This window comes from Delphinus delphis, chromosome 12 (assembly GCF_949987515.2).
Source record: "Delphinus delphis chromosome 12, mDelDel1.2, whole genome shotgun sequence".
NCBI lineage: Eukaryota > Metazoa > Chordata > Mammalia > Artiodactyla > Delphinidae > Delphinus > Delphinus delphis.
In genome coordinates, this window is record NC_082694.2 from 28,569,811 (window position 1) to 28,587,705 (window position 17,895).

Sequence of the window (17,895 nt, forward strand, 5' to 3'; positions counted from 1 at the left end):
AATTACTATTCTATATACTTAATTTTTTTATATCAGTTGATTCTTCAAAAGTGGCTACCAAAATAAGTGGTGCCAGTTCCTTTAAATTATGAACTGTACCTAATTTTAAAGCTTGTTCACCTGATTTTGACTGTGTGATCGAGAGATTAATTTAGAAAAATGGGAATGTGGAAGTGTTAGAAACTATTAAGAATTAATAATCCAAAAAATTAAGATAAAAGGTTTTCTAAAATTAGATAAGTAGAAATATTTGACCTGAGTTAAAAAGTTCAATTTATACTCAAGTTTTCCAGGAATACATTGGTGAAGTGAGGACTATCTATGAAAAAATTTGTTCTTTGTACACATAGTAGAGATGGTAAGGTTCTTTGTGGGTTATTTTTTCTATTATATTTTTTCTTTCCTTTCGAAATGAAAGTGTGATCTTTAGTTATGTTATTTTAGTTTGTAATATTTCAAACTGAACATATTTTTTAGTAATTTTTTTATTGTTCAAAAGGTCATACAAATGTTCAGTAGAAAAGTTGATATAATTTCATCCCAAGAGAACACCACTAAACCAAAATGTGGTGGAATATGGAAACAATCTGAATACCTATTCTTAGTCTTTTCATTTAAAATTTTGATCTTATCCAACTATTATCTAAGTGTTTTTTATGAGTTTAAATTGTCTTCTCTCCACAGAATCAAGTGACGGATACTAATAGAAAACTACAACATGAGGGAAAGGAAGTAAGGCCAGTTTACCTTTTGAAAAAATCTTTTCTGTTTCCTGTCATTCTCTTTGATAACTGTGTTCTTGATTTAGTGGCTTGTAAGACCATAAGCAGCATGTTGGAGGAACTTGGACATTATCTTTGCTTCTCCTAATGTTTATCTGAAGTAAATGAATATAGCACTAGAAAGCTTAATGAGAGTATGTAGCCGCCTTCCTTAGCTGTGTTTTTAAATCACTTGAGTAGTCATAATATGGCCAATGCTGTTTCCTCTGCCTGGAATGTTCTTTCCCACATGTTTACCTACTTCAGACTTTTGCTCCTCACATGTTACCTCCTTCATGAGGCCTTTTCTAACCACCTTATTTAGAATTGCAGTCTCACGTTCACGCCATGTATTCTTTTTATCTTTCCTGCTTTATTTTTCTCCATTGCACCTATCATGCTTTGGTATTATACAGTTTTCCTTATATGTTTGTTTTTTGTTTGTCTCTTTCCATTAGAAATTAAGCTCCATGAGGTCAGGATTTTTTTTTTTTTTTTTAACTGCATTGCCATATCCCCTCTACCTGCCTAAACAGTGACTGGCACAACATGAATATGCATAAGTATTTGTTTAAAAAAAAAAAGAATCTTTGATTCTGTTAATTGATATACTCACCATTTAAATCATCATAGTTTATAAGATTATTTTACATCCATTTTCTCACTTAATCCTCATGACAGACCTATGACAAGGTCAGGACTGGTATTATCACTACTTTATTGATTAGGAAACTAAAACAGATGATTTGCTAAAGTTTACATAGTAATTGGAAGGCTGGGACTAAAACCCAAGTTTTCTGACTTACAGTCTATTACCGTTCTCTGTATCATATACCTTCCTCATTGCCTAATACTTACTTAATGTTTAATTTTAATAATCTTTAAGATTAGCCTTTGATTGTCTTATCAGTAACTTAATCAGGACCATTCCCTTTTTTCTTTTTTGCGTAGTATCTAAGTAGATAACTTTTAGGAAAGGGTATGGGATAAATACTACAAGAGGCCATGTAGATTATTGCTTTTTAAAAGTTTGTCTCACATATTTTAAGTTTTTGCAAAGAATGCAGTTTCTTCTAGTTTTATTGTGGTATGACTTCAGATGGAAGACTTTAAAATGTTGTGAGAAGAAAAGTGAGTTACTCTTCATTAAACTGGAACTCTTGGAAAAGCCACAACTTCTAACTGTGTGGTTTATTTGTTGAAATACAGATTTAGTTGCAGATTATTTTCAAGATTCATTTGAAGCTGTATAGGAAGAACTGTTTTCCTCTAGGAGTCTAGCACTGATGACAGAAATATAGGATCTTCTTAGAAGATTGATGAAATATAAATCATGAAGAGTCTGAAGAGGGTGTGGAGCAAATATGCATGCTTTTTCTTTTCTCCTGGATAGCCCCTGAATTTTAAGATTTCATTTCACCTAGCCTTTTCTAATGTAGTATGTATGCATCTTGGGGAGAAAGTGGGAAACCATACAGGGATGTTTTACTGGTTGAGAAAGGCAGTTCCGTAGTCCACTTGGCAGATCTTACTATGAAACTGTCTGGGATTTTCTGATGAATTGAACATAGGGTGGAAAAATGTGACTGAAAGCTTTTTATTTACAGCTGTTGGCATAATTCAGTTTTTTCCCCTCTTGCTAAGCTGGTAATAGCAATGGAAGAGCTGAAGCAGTGTCGACTACAACAGAGAAATATTTCTGCCACTGTTGATAAATTAATGCTGTGTCTTCCAGGTGAGGAACTGGAAATAGAGTAGAATTCTTGATGCAATTCCTTTAGCTTTAATTAGTCTTTTCACTTTCTCTAAATAATGCTTGTGTGCTCTTTCTCCCCTTCTCTTTCAAGTCCTGGAGATGTATAGCAAACTGAGGGACCAGATGAAAACTAAAAGGTAAGATATTTTTTTGTTGAATACTTTGTATTATCTAAAATTTCTGTTATTTAGAATTTTTTTAAAAGTCCATATTTAGCATAACCTTTCAAAAAATAATTAAGTCCATATAACATCTTCTCTTGCCTTTTGTATATCTATTGATTCATCCTGAGAGTTATTTACATATGCTGATGTATTTTGTCATGTATTATGTTTAATAAAAAACACTACACGTAGTTTGATTTTTAGAAGACCCAGCTTTTTAGGGGAAAAGCATGTAACTGTTTTAGTGATAGTTAATTTGAGAAACATGCTTTGGTTTAGTATTATAGTAGAAAAAATAGTTACTGGTTTTGCTGGGGTGGATCAGTCAGGGTTCTCCGTTGAAATAGAACCAGTGGTGTGTGTGTGTGTGTGTGCAGAGAGAGAGAGAGAGAGAGAGAGTGATTTTTTTAGCAAATTGGTTCACATGATTATGGAGGTCCAAATCTGCATAGTAGGCTGATAGGCTAGTGTCAGGGAAGAGTAAATATTGTTGCCTGAGTCTGAAGGCAGTCTGCTGGCAGAATTCCGTCTTCCTCTGGGGAGTTTAGTCTTTTTCCTATCAAGGCCTTTAACTGATTTAACGAGGCCCACCCACATTATGGAGAATGTTCATCTTTACTCAGTATACTGATTTAAGTGCTAATAATCTCATGTAAAAAAATAACTTCACAGAAATATCCAGAATAATATTTGACCAAATCTCTGGGTACTATGGCCTAACCAAGTTGATATATAAAATTAACCATCACAAGGAACAAGGTCAAGGTTAAGTTCAGAGGAGTCTTTTCCTGTGTGTTATTTTCATCTGGTTTTATTCCACAGGAAACTTGATAGTGACTCTTTGGCTCTTCTTCCCAAACTAGAGTAAGCATCTCCACCCTCTCTGCCCTGGAGTACCCTGTGGTATGATGGGGGTATGTGAAGCTATAAGATAAACAGGACACATCTTCCTGGAATGTTAATTTTACCTAGTTTTGAGGGGAAAAGTATGGAATTAAAATGTATTTAATACTGAAATAAGATTAAAAATATTGTGAATAAAAATGATAAATTCTCAAGAATTTTAACATTAAAGCATGAGGCATCAATATTTTTGGAATTTCTTAAGATTATTTCCCAGACTGCCTTCTCCCTGGGAGGATACATTCATATAAGAGAACATAGGTTGAACAGTATGAGAAAATTCTGTTCAGTGAGATAGAAAGTAATATTATTTCCCTGATAACCTTTTTGTGAAGTTCTAAAATTATAGAAAATTACAGAGATTAAAAAAAAGCTTCAGTATCAACTTCTCTGAATTAACAGATAGCAACAATTCCAGTTTTGATTCATATATATGTAAATATTTATGACATATATATAAACACATATGGACAGAAAGAGGTAAAATGTACATTTTAAAAAATTATAGATAAAACTCATATCCCCTTCCTCAGTCCTATCCCTTTCCCTACTCTGTTGGGGAAACTAGTACCATAAATTTGGTGTGTCCTTCTAGTCCATGTTTTTAATACCCATAAATCATATGTTGTATTTTGTGTTTTTAGAAACATTTACATGAATAGTTCTCAGTCCTTGTTTTTTTGAGAATCATTCATTCAATAAAAATGAATTGAGTACTTACTGTGTTGTTAGGCATTGCTCTTAGTGCTGGGAATATAGCTCTGAACAAAATAGACAAAAATATCTGCTGCTGTGGGGCTTACGTATTAGTGGAGAGCTTTTAAATTTATGTATAGAGATCTAGTTCACTTATTTTAATTGCTGTATAGTAGTCCCACTATATGAACAACCCACATTTCTCCTCTTAATTTGAGTGGCTGTCATAAGTACTGTTCACCAGTATTTCTAGCTCAACCTTTTTCTGGCACAAAGAGTAGGTTTATATGTCTTGGGCTCCTTTGAGCTGTATCAACACTGCACACTGAGTTGCCCTCCTATATTGTATCCTCCTTACTCTACTTGGGCTCTCATACCCTGTGTTATGCTTCTGTCTTCCCTGAATGCCCTCCTCATCCCTCTTTGGCTCTGACATTCCATGCAATGCTGCCTTCCTATACAGACAGTCTTACCTCACTAGGTCTCTTGTATCCCATGCTGGTCCATCTTACCCCTCACCCACCAGTATGAATGCTCTCATTTATTTAGGTCTTCTTTAATTTTTTTCAGCAATGTTTTTAGTTTTCAGTGAATGTCTTATCTTTTGTCATATTTATCCCTATTATTTTGTATTTTTTGATGCTTATTTTAAATGGTATTGCTGGGGCTTCCCTGGTGGCCCAGTGGTTAAGACTCTGCCCTTCCAATGCAGGGGGCATGTGTTTGAATTCTGTTCAGGGAACTAAGATCTCACATGCTGCAGCAGTGCAACCAAAAAAATTTTAAAAAAATGCTGTTGCTTTTTAAATTTCAATTTTCAGTCATTAATTACTAGTATACTATTAAATTTGTATATTTATCTTGTATTCTGCAACCTTACTAAATCACTTACTAATTCTAGTAGCATTTTTGTGTATTCCATTGGATTTTCTATGTAGCTGATTATCTTGTCTACAAATAAAGACAGGTATATTTCTTTCTTTCCAATTGGGATGCTTTCTTTTTGGTTTGGTTTTCTTGTTTTATTGAACTGGCTAGAGCCTCCAGTACAATGTTGAATAGAAGTAGTGAGAGTAGATATCTTTGCCCTGTTCCTGATCTTAGGGGGAAAGCATTTAACCATTAAGTCATATATGTTAGATATAGTCTTTTTGTACATGCCATTTAGAAGGCTGAAGAAGTTCCCTTCTAATTCTAGTTGTTGAAAGTTTCTATCAGGAATGAATATTGTTTTTGTCAAATGCTTTTTCTATGTCAGTGAGATGATCATATGTTTTTTTTTATATTTCTTTTTTAGTTTATTAATATGATAAATTATATTGAATGTTAAACCAAACTTGCATTCATGGAATAAATCCCACTTGGTCATGGTAAATTATCCTTTTAAATATGATGTGGCATTTGATTTGCTAAAATTTTGTTGAGGAGTTTTGTATCTATGTTCATGAGAAATACTTGTCTGTAGTTTTGTTTTTTGTAATATCTTTGTTTTTGGTATCAGATTAATGCTGGCCTCATGAATAACTTGGAAAGTTTTCCCTCTTTGGTTTTCCAGAAGAATTTGTGCAGTGTTGGCAATTACCTTCCTTAAATATTTGGTAGAATCTAACAGTGAAACCACTTGGCCTTGGAGATTTGTTTGTTTTTGGTGAGAAAGTTGTTAACTAAAAATTTAATTATAAAAATAAATACATGGCTGCTTGCATTTTGTGTTTCTTGAGTAAATTTTGCTTATTTGTATCTTTCAAATAATTTGTCCATGTCATCCAAGTTTTTGAATTCCTTAACAAAAGTTATTCATGATATTCCTGTATTATTTTAACAGTGTAGGATCTATAGTGATACTTTCTCTTTCATTGCTTATGTTGATAATTTGTCTTTTCTCTCTTTGTTTCTGTCTCTGTCTCTCTGATTATTTTGGCTAGAGGTTTGTCAATTTTATGATTTTTTTGAAAATAGTAATTTAGGTTTTATTGAGTTTTTTTTCCTTGTTTTTCTATTTTACTGATTTTCACTGGTATCTTTAGTATTTCCTTTCTCCTGCTTACTTGGGGTTTAATTTGCTCTTACAAATTGAAGTATAGTTGATTTACAATGTTGTGTTAGTTTCAAGTGTACATCAAAGTGATTCAGTTATATATATATATATATATATATCTCATAATATATATCTCATATTTTCTTTATCCATTCATCCCTTGATGGACACTTGGGTTGCTTCCATGTCTTGGCTATTGTAAATAATTTGCTCTTTTTTTAGCTTTATTAGGTGGAGGCCTAGGGCATTGATTTTGGTTCTGTTTTCTAATGTAGCCATATAAAGCTGTACATTTCTCTCTAAGCAGTGTTTTGACTGCATCTTACATGTTTTCTGATGTTGTGGGTTTTTTTTTTACATTTATTTCAAATATTTTCTAATTTCTTTTGTAATTTTTAGAATTTATTTCACCAACTTATTTAGAAGTTCATTGGTTAATTTCTAAATATTAGGGGATTTTCCAGATTTATCAAAATTGATTTGTAATTTCACTTCATTGTGTTCATAAATGTAAAACGTATGATTGCAACCTTTTATATATTTTGAGACTTGTTTTACGCCCCAGCATATGGTCTGTTTTGGTGAAAATTACATACACACTTCAAAATAATATATATTGTTATTGAGGAGAGCATTCTTTAACTGTCATTTAGATATACTTGGTGTTGTGCAGGTTTTCTCTATCCTTATGATTTTGTATTTGTTATTTGTTGACAGAGGAGTGTTGAAGTTGCCTATTATAACTGGCTTTGCATATGTCTTCTTTCTGTTCTTTCAGTTTTTGCTATGTGTATTTTGAAGCTCTCTTATTGGATGCATATACATTAAGCATTGTTGTATCTTCTTGACGAAAGGACCCATTTGTAATTATGGAAGGTTCTTCTTTATCCCTGAAATATGTGTTGTTTTTCTTTTTTTCTTTTTTTCTGAAATATGTGTTGTTTGGTATTAATGCAGCCAGCCACTGCTGCTTTCTTTTTAATTTTTACATTGTCTGTTTTTAATATCCTTTTTTCTAAAATATTCTTAACAGCTTCATTGAGACACAGTTTACCTACTTTTCACTTCATTCATTTAATGTATACAATTCAGTGGCTTTTAGTGTAGTCAGAGTTCTGTGACCATCACCACAATCAATTGTAGAATGTTTTTATTCTTCACAAAAGAAACTCTGAGCCCCCTGGCCATCAGCACACAATTTTCTCCTGTCCCCTGCCCCCCTTGCCAGCTACTGGGAACTACTGATTTATTTTCTGTTTCTTCAGATTTGCCTATTCTGGACATTTCATATAAATGGAATCATATAATATATCGTTCTTTGTGATTGGCTTCTTTCATTTAACATGATGTTTCCAAGGTTAATCCATGTTGTACCATATATCAGTATTTCATTTCTTTTTTAAATTAATTAATTAATCAATTTTGGGCTGTGTTGGGTCTTCATTGCTGCACACGGGCTTTCTCTAGTTGCGGTGAGCGGGGCCTACTCTTCGTTGTGGTGTGCGGGCTTCTCATTGCGATGGCTTCTCTGGTTGCGGAGCACGGGCTCTAGGCACGTGGGCTTCAATAGTTGTGGCACGTGGGCTCAGTAGTTGTGGCTTGTGGGCTCTAGAGTACAGAGTAGTTGTGGCGCACGGGCTTAGTTGCTCTGTGGCATGTGGGATCTTCCCAGACCAGGGCTAAAACCCATGTTCCCTGCACTGGCAGGCGGATTCTTAACCGCTGCACCACCAGGGAAGTCCCATCTCTTTAATTGCTGAATATTCCACTGTATGGATTTACCACATTTTATTTATCCATTCATTAGTTGATGAGCATTTGGGTTGTTTACAATTTTGGGTTTTTACAAATAATGCTGCTATGCATTTTTGTTTACAGGTTGTTGTATGGACATATGTTTTCATTTCTCTTGGCTATATACACCTAGGAATGAAATTTTGCTGGATCATGGTAACTCTGTTTATCCATTTGAGGAACTGCCAGCCTATTTTCCAAAGCAGCTGTGCCATTTTACCTTCCCCCAGCAGCATATGAGGATTCGATTTTCTGTACATCCTAGCCAATACTTATTACTGTCTGTCTTTTGATTATGGCCATCTTGGTGGGTGTGAAATGCTATCTCGTTGTTCACCTTCATTTTGAAATATATTTTTGGTGGGCATATAATTCTAGGTTTATAGATTCATTAGTTCTTAAGATATCATTTTTTTGTCTTCTGGCTTATGTAGTTTCTGAGGGAGAAGTATATGAACAGCCTTAACTTTTTTGTCACTCTACTTAATGTGTCTTTTCTCCAGCTGTTTAAAAACTTTTGTCTGTATAATTTGTTCTCAGCAATTTGATTTTGATATGCTTTGGTGTAATATGTTTGTATGCATGAATGTGTGTGTATATTTATACTGCTTGTGGTTTGTTTAGTTGCTTGGTTTTTTTTTGAAATTTTCATAAAATCTGGAAGATGTTCAGATATTATTTTTCCAAACCTTTTTTTTGTCCTTTTTCCATCCTCATTCTGAGACTTCAGTTATATCTATGTTGGACAACTTCACATAATCCCACAGGTGACTTGAGGATCTTCTTTTTCTCCAGTCTTTTTTCTTTGTGCTTTATATGGGATAGATTTTATTGCTGTGTTCTTTCTTTTTCATTGTCTAATCTTTTAATCTTATCCAGTGAAATTTTCATTTCAGATGATATATTTTTCATCGTTAGGAGTTCCATTTAGTTTTTTATGTTTAATTTCTTTTGTTAGTTTTGCATCTTTAAAAAATACCTGTAACAGAGCTCTAATTTCTGTTTTTATGTACTTCTTTGCTAGTTCTGTCACTTCTGGTATTTTGGATTTCTCTGAAGATTATTTTGTTTTTCCTAGTTACATGTCATTTTTTTGGTTCTTATCATGTCTTATAAGTTTTGATTGGATAATTGTCATTATATTATGTTGTTGAGTGTCTGGATTTTGGGGAGCTTTTTTTTCTTAGAGGGTGTTGGTCTTTGTTTTGGCAAATAGTTTAGTTGTTTTCAGATCCACTTGATCCCAATCCCATCAGACCCCATTTTTAAGCTTTGGTAGGCCCTCCTTCATTCCAGGGGTTGCTGTGGGTAGTATTCATCTACTTTGAAAAACTCAGAAACCCCCAGGGACTCTTCACTTTGGCTGTTCAGAGTTCAGATGTTTCTGTCTTGTCTGAGTTCCTTGAAGTGTTTTTCTTACATCTTGGTGCTGTCTGTCTGTCTCTCCTTCCTTGCCTTCTCTCCCTCCCTTCTCTTCCTTCTCTTCCTTCCCTCCCTTCTTTATGCCTGTTCATGCAGAATTTCACTTTTCCTATGCCTGGCCTAGTACTTAGCAAAGACTCAAGGGAACCCTTATGTAAATTTCTGCATCTTTTTTCTGCATTGCTTCCTTTTTTGTTTTTTTTTTTTTTTTGGAATTCTGCTGCACAACCTTAAGGTGCACAAGCTTTCCTGAACTCCTGTCTCTGATGCTAACTCTGCTAAGTTGTTGGGCTCTGTTTGGGTTTTCTCTGACTGTGTCCATGATCTAGAAATCACATTCAGTCAGATAACCCAGATAACTATTTTTTATTTTACTTATTTATTTTTTGGCTGTGTTGGGTCTTTGTTACTGCGCCTGGGCTTTTTCTAGTTGTGGCGAGCGGGGGCTACTCAACGTTGCGGTGTACGGGCTTCTCATTGCAGTGGCTTCTCTTGTTGCGGAGCACGGGCTCTAGACGCATGGGCTTCAGTATTTGTGGCACATGGGCTCAGTAGTTGTGGCTCACGGGCTCTAGAGTGCTGACTCAGTAGTTGTGGAGCACGGGCTTTGTTGCTCAGAGACATGTGGGATCTTCCTGGACCAGGGCTCGAACCCATGTCCCCTGCTTTGGCAGGCGGATTCTTAACCACTGTGCCACCAGGGAAGCCCCCCAGATAACTATTAAATTCACCTTGTTTGTTTCTCTTTTTTCGGAGGTCACAGTTCTGTGTTACTTGATGTTCACTATGTGAAAGCAGTTGTTTTATGTATTTTAGCCAGTATTTTACTTCTTAAGAGTGAGAGTTCATGTCTGTTCTTTGTTATTCCTTAATGGCTGGAAGCCTAGTTATTTTTTTTTTAAGCTATAAATACTCATTATACTACTAGGTTTTATGTTCCCTGAGGAAAGATATCTGACCATCTTTCTAGCTCTAGCACATAGAAGGGATTAAATATTTCTTAATGATGCTCTTTAATTAGGAAAGACACTAGTATTTTCTGTGCAGAAAGATTTTGTTTTATATTCTTATCATACTCTGAATTTTAAGAAATTTCTCATGGGTAGTTGTAATCCACTTTGAAAGATTACTTATTAGAATTTTAAAAACCATCATTGTGAACGAGTTCCATACCATGACAAAAAAGTTCCAAAATTTAATTTGCCTAGAATCAACATTCCTCTTCTCAGGATAGCATTCAACCATGTCTAAGTTATTCTGACCTTAAGTTATCCAATTTTTAGGATTATTTAGACATCTTTTCCTGCCTTATTTTAAAAAATTTCTTGGTTTTATTTCATTTACTTTCTTTCTGCTCACATCTCTATTAGGGAGCCTGCATGCGGTGGGGGGAGGGGGAGAGCTAGCACATTTGGCTTTTGATTCAGTTTTAATGTTTAGAGGTTGTCAAAAGTAATGTCAAAATCTTGTTTTAGATTTCCATGGCCCCTGGAAATAGAATTCTTTTCTTTTGGTGTCTGCTATAGAGGTGTTTAATTGGCTGTCATTCTTTAACCTGTCACTGATATTGAAGTACACTAGAAATTTGAATGAATCTTATTGATCTGTTACAGTTGGAATATGAGTGTGTTAGGGAAAGGACAATGGGGAAATAAAGTAACATTCTTTATTGCCAGAAATCACTGGGTTTTGTACTAATTAGCCTTGAAAAATGTGGAGTTATTTGACAGACCAGATGTTTTCACTGTGCAGCCATGTGTCTCATCAGTGAATGTGCCTTGTGTCTGCAGGCAACATTGTTAGATTTTTCTCATTCTATAAACAATGTTCCAAAATATAACTAAACCCTAAAGTGTGTTTATCTTTTTGGCTTAATTTCTAGGTTTATATCCATTCTAAAGTTTCTCTCTAGAGGAAATGCATTTTATTGCACATAGCTCTTCGTACCTAATTGTAGTATAAACACCATTCTGTTTATACTAAACCATGTGAATTGTATTGTTTGTGAGTCTGTAAAATTTTAATAAAAGCAACCATTTCAGATTAAACTATATTTGTAATTTTATTTCTTAATTTAGGGGAAATAATTCTTTCTTCCCTTCATTTATTTGGACTAAGATTTTGATTTTTGGAACACAGAAGGGAAAAACATAAGCAAAGAAAACAAGTAAATCCAACCTCTAATCTTTAGTGTTTGTGGTATTACGTGCATTGGAGTAAGAAGAGTTTAAGTATCTCCCATGGAATTCATTCTTAAAACCTGAAATAGAACTATAAGTCTTTTACTTACAGGATCAAAACTGAGTTTTTCCTATACTAAATATGGGAAATGTAGAAATTAAAAACGTGAAGACGAAAACTATTACCCATAATGTTCCTATCCAAAGGAAAGAAAAATCATGGTTAACATTTTTGTATATATTTTCTTAGTCATTTTCTATGTACTTATATTTGTGTGTGTGTTTATATTTAGTACTGTGTAGCTCGTACATACATATGTATACATAATTTACACATGTATAATATTTGTAATTTTGAAAAACATTATCATACTTGTAAGTTCAATTTTTTTGAAATAATTTTCACTCAACAATATTGTAAACACTTCGCTGTTTTATTATTCTTTGAATATACATATGTACTACATGGATATATCATAATGCGTTTAATCAATTCCTTGTTAATAGACTTCTAGATTAGTTTTTTATTTGTTAATATAAATAACTACAGTTCAAGAGGCTTATACATATTTTTGTACATGTAATTTTTTTGTGGGGGAGAATGCAACTGCTTAGAATACTTGTTTGGTGAAATTTTTCATTGAAAACGTGAATCATTAATATAAATATGTTTATCAGCAGGCTGTGAATTCTCATTTATTAAAACCCCTGATAATAATATCCATTATTTTTTAAGAAATTGTTGGCAGTTTGAGTGACAAAATTTTATTTTTTATTTTCATTTCTTCACATCAGTTCAACTTTTTTTTTTTCGTGTTTGCCATTTTGGGGGCTCTTTTGTGGCTTTTCTTTGTTCATTGCTTAAAAAAAAATCCCTCAAAAAAATCTAATGTGTCTGATATTAATATAGCCATTCAAGCACTTTTATGGTTACTTTTGGGGCATATCTTATTCTAGCTTTTACTTCAGTCTGTTTGTATCTGTGATTCTAAAGTGGGTTTCTTGTAAGCAACGTATAGTTGGATCATGCTTTTTTTTTTTTTTTTGCGGTACGCGGGCCTCTCACTGTTGTGGCTTCTCCCGTTGCGGAGCACAGGCTCCGGACGCGCAGGCTCAGCAGCCGTGGCTCACAGGCCTAGATGCTCTGCGGCATGTGGGATCTTCCCGGACTGGGGCACGAACCCGTGTCCCCTGCATCGGCAGGCGGACTCTCAACCACTGCGCCACCAGGGAAGCCCAGGATCATGCTTTTTATATTATTTACTTATTTTTAATTTTTATTTATTTTTTTGAAGATGTTGGGGATAGGAGTTTATTAATTAATTAATTTATTTTTGCTGTGTTGGGTCTTCGTTTCTGTGCGAGGGCTTTCTCTAGTTCTGGCAAGCGGGGGCCACGCTTCATCGCGGTGCGCGGGCCTCTCACTATCGTGGCCTCTCTTGTTGCGGAGCACAGGCTCCAGACTCGCAGGCTCAGTAGTTGTGGATCACGGGCTTAGTTGCTCCGCGGCATGTGGGATCCTCCCAGACCAGGGTTCGAACCCGTGTCCCCTGCATTAGCAGGCAGATTCTCAACCACTGCGCCACCAGGGAAGCCCTATTTTTTATTTTATTTTAGCCGCATTGTGCGGCATGCGGGATCTTAGTTCCCCAACCAGGGATTGAACCCATGCCCCCTGCGGTGGAAGCATGGAGCCTTAACCGCTGGAACGCCAGGGAAGTCCCTGGATCATGCTTTTTAAATTCTGTCTGACAGTGTCTGCCTTTTGAACATGTTTTGGTTTTTTTTTTAATTTTATTTATTTATTTAGGCTATGTTGGGCCTTCTCTGCTGCATGCAGGCTTTCTCTAGCTATGGCGAGCAGAAGCCACTGTTCGTTGCTAGGGCATGTGGGATCTTCCCAGGCCAGGGCTCGAACCCGTGTCCCCTGCATTGGCAGGCAGACTCTCAACCTTCACGCCACCGGGGAAGTCCCTGAACATGTATTTTCAATTTTTTTATCTTTTTGCGGTACACGGGCCTCTCACTGTTTTGGCCTCTTCCGTTGCGGAGCACAGGCTCCGGATGCGCAGGCCCAGCGGCCATGGCTCACGGGCCCAGCTGCTCCGCGGCATGTGGGATCTTCCCGGACTGGGGCACAAACCCGTGTCCCCTGTATCGGCAGGTGGACTCTCAACCACTGCGCCACCAGGGAAGCCCCAGTGTCTGCCTTTTGATTTGCGTGCTTATTAGTCCATTTGCATTTAATATAATTATTAATATGGTTGGGTTTTGCTCTTTACTTTCTATGTTTTTCATGTCTTTTTTGTTCTTATTTATCTTTTACTCCTTTTTTGTATTATTTTGTAGTATACTATTTTAATTCTTCCGTAAACCTTTTAATGTATTTTTTGAGGTTTTTTTTTTTTAGAGATTACTCTGTGGATTATAATCTTCTTCATTTGTCACAGTCTACTTTAGGTCATTGCTCGTGTAGTTTTGATATAATATATAGAAGTAGTTTTGCTTCAACTTAGCTCCATTTCTTCCCTCTTCTTTTGTGCTATTGTTGTCATTTATATTATATCTCTATATTTTATAAACCCAACAATACAGTGTTATAATCATTGCTTTAAAAACTATTGTCTTTTACTGATAGTAAAAGAAGAAAAGAGAAAAAACCCCACATTTATTCAGTCTTTTATATTTAGCATATATTTACTCTTTCCTATATTCTTCATTTTTTTTCCTCTGAATTCAAGTTACTATCTGCTATCATTTCCTTTCTGGCTTTCTTTAGTATTTCTTGTAAGGCAGATCTGCTAGCAAGGAATTCTATTAGTCTTTGTTTATCTGGGAATATAATTCATTTTCATTTTTAAAGGCTAGTCATCAGCTAATGGTTGGTCCTGGGTGCTCAAAGAAACTTGAGCTGAGAAAGGTGTCTACCCTTTGTTAGTGGACTTGTATGTGGGTTAGGGAGTGTGTTCAAAATTCAGGCAAGTTTTCAAGTCTGCTGAGCTTTTATATTCTGCCAAGCCTTCTCCTATGTGCAGGCCTGCAGTCTCCTAGTCAGCTAAGGATGTGTGGAGTGCTTAGGCCCTTTTAGGTGTTCCCTGCATTTGTGCACAGCTTCTCAGTCAGCTAGGGATATTCAGAGAGCTATCAGGTTATTCTATGGGTCTCTTATTTCCAGGACTTCCCTGTTAAGTTTTTGGTTAGTCCTCCAGTCTGCTCTTTGTTCCAACCTAGACGAACTTCAGCCCATTAGAGCTGGAGGTTCCCCCCACTCTCTTCCTTTTTTAAAATGAGTTTGCTACTTTTCCTAACAACACCACTCCATATAAGATTTTCACCCTCTGCTCCAAATCATGTCAGCCCCTAACTGAAGAGAAGCTGCTGATTTTCCTGACAAGCCATAACCAGTGATGGGGTGAGGGGAGGTGGAGAGGGTGATGGAGGTAGCCCCAGGCAAGAATACCACAAAGTCCCTCTCTATTTAGCAGTTTTCATGAATAAACCCTTCTCAATTTGTTGTTCTCCTCTGCAGAGTCCTTTCCAATTTCCGGAATCTTGAAATGGTTGTTTGGGACAGTTTTGTCTAGTTTATATTTGCTTTTTGGGTAGAAGATTTGCTAAGCTCTTCTGTGTGCCATAGTTGGAAGTCTATCCTTGGGTACTTTATTTTATGGGATGATTTTTGTGGCATTGATATGATCATTTTATATTTCCCTTTATTTATTTTTTCCTAGCAATGGCCTTTATTCTTTATGTAATGAGTTTCATTGGTGGATTTTCAAAGTTTTCTGTATTCTTGGGAAAAATCTTTTTTTGATTATAATTTATTAAGTCCTGTAATATATATATTGATTTTTAATAATTTTACATTAATTTTTCCATTCATGTGTTTATTGAAACTTAATCCTGGATTTGTCTTAATGTACAGTGAAAACTAATTCAGGCTAGAAATTTTGCCTAAGGAATATATCTGTGGCCCTAAAGAAGACTGAGTTGAGCTAAAGGTGATGCAATTCCTTTTATAGGCATTATCCTGCACTGAAAACTCTGGAACATCTAGAGCATACCTATCTGCCTCAAGTAAGCCATTATCGATTCTGCAAGGTGATGGTGGACAATATCCCCAAGCTTCGAGAAGAAATTAAGGATGTTTCTATGTCTGATCTCAAAGACTTTCTGGAGAGTATCCGCAAACATTCAGACAAAATTGGAGAGACTGCCATGAAGCAAGTAGGTCTTGGGTTTATGATAGGTTGGCCAATGACTTTGCAAGTATTCTGTTAAACACAGATTTCTTTTTGCTAAATGTCTTAATTGTTTCTTGTCATTTTAGGGAAGTCCTTCATCTTTATGGGAACACATGATTTTAAAATATCTTTTATTTTCTTAGCAGAGCAGTGAATTATTTACTAGTATATTGTTTTGCTCTGTGAATATTCAGTACATACTGATTGATGGTTTATATTGGTGCTTTGAAGAGGCTTTTCTATTTTTTGAATACTTTTCTTGACTTTGGGTATGATTTGAAGCCCAAGATTTTTTTTCCCCCCAAGATTTTTAAAAGTTCTTTCTAGTTAATGAGCTAAATTGTGCTGCAGGTACCTTTGGTTGATTATTTACTATGTAATTAAGCAAGATGTCATGTTATATATGAATATTTCTATAACTGTTATTTCTGATATCAATGGGTATCAATGAAAAAAGACCTTTTGGGAAATGCTGGGAATTATGATCACAGAAAGGAATTTGTTTATAGCTTATAAATTAACAATGTGTTGAAAGTGTTTTGATTTTTTTCTTTCAATAACTTCATCTCTAAGTTATGAAAGCCACAAGGAACGTCCAGAAGTACTTTGTCGTTATGAATAAAGAACAGTAATAATTTGCAGTATTACTTGCTCTTTTGAAATTTAAGTCACACTGCTTTTATTAAAATTTCTCAGTATACCTTATGATGTAACCTGTAACAATAAGTAGAAGATCCAGCTGTTTATGGAAAGTCTTTTTTGGTTCTATAAACAACTGTGTTCTTGAATAAGTCATTTGTAGTTCTTAATTCTGTGAGGAATGAGGGAGTAGGTCATATTTTTGGTCTCAACTAGCCTTGGTAATCTTTTAGATATGTCTTTGATTCTGCAAAAGAGATCTGCCTCTTTGGAAATCCCTTTCCTAAGGGAATACACATATTCTTTTCCCAATTCTTCTTTTAATTTCCTTATTGTTATACTTTACGAAGTGGAAAGCTTAAAACTAGTTGATGATAAACCCTGATGGAAATAATCATATCATGTCATTTTTTTTAGTGGTGAAGAAACAAAATTAATCATTGAAAATACACTTTTGCCTTGCTGTGTATAGTTTGAGTACAGGAATGAAGGTATCTTGTAAGACAAGTCTTTATTGTGGTTGACAAATTTTTACTAATTTTTCAAAATATACAAGAGTATAGTACAAAGTTGCTTTTTCTAGGCCTTTGCTTGAGAAATTACTTCCTTTTTGGTGAAAGAGAGGATTCCATGAAGAATATTGTTATTTCATTTAATGTGAGATATCTGGTCTCTCCCCTAATTATCTGAAGAAATTAAGGCCTAGGCCAGGGAAGTGATTTGCTCAAGTTCAGACAGCTTGTAAAGGTCAGATTCTGTAGTAGAATTCAGATTAGACTGAGATGAATTTGTCTGCTATGGCACTCAAAATGTGTAAACTGTTAACTGTTGGCTGTATTTTTGTCATTTAAAGAAACGGTGAAGAAACCTTTCGTGAATTCAGGACTTTTTAATTAACTGATAACCCTTTATTCCTCCTATAGCATTTTTCATCTCAAGTATAGCTCTTATTGCATGTATTACTATCCTATGCTATGGGATATATAAGATCATTGAATAAAGATATCTTACACATTTTAAAATCTTGTAGTACCTAAAAAGTAAGGAAAGTAGGAGGGAGAGAAACTACCATATACTTTGTACGTAGTAGGTGTTCAGTAAATATTTGTTTGAATTCATGGATGTTAGAAAAGAGGGAGAGATCTGGTTTATTTCTCACTTATGTCAAGCCCAAAATGATGTTTCTGATTTGTGATGGTTTTCTTTGCAATGGTGATTTAAGGAAAGTTTCCATTATATGGGTCTGTCATTTTTAATATGGTTTTGAAGATTGCTGCAAAAGGGGAAAGACCAAAGAG

General features: G+C 35.1%; 1 protein-coding gene across 3 annotated transcripts in view; it reads left to right on the forward strand.

Annotated features, from left to right (window-relative positions):
- The window catches only part of EXOC6B (exocyst complex component 6B), a 708,543-nt gene that overhangs the window by 88,555 nt on the left and 602,093 nt on the right, over nt 1–17,895 (forward strand). For 2 of the 3 annotated variants that reach the window (XM_060026390.1, XM_060026391.1), the window contains exons 3-6: nt 685–732; nt 2,406–2,496; nt 2,609–2,654; nt 15,737–15,941. In XM_060026390.1, the coding sequence (XP_059882373.1) occupies nt 685–732; nt 2,406–2,496; nt 2,609–2,654; nt 15,737–15,941 (390 nt within the window). The remainder of the gene's footprint in view (nt 1–684; nt 733–2,405; nt 2,497–2,608; nt 2,655–15,736; nt 15,942–17,895) is intronic. The other variant, XM_060026392.1, reaches the window with a different exon arrangement.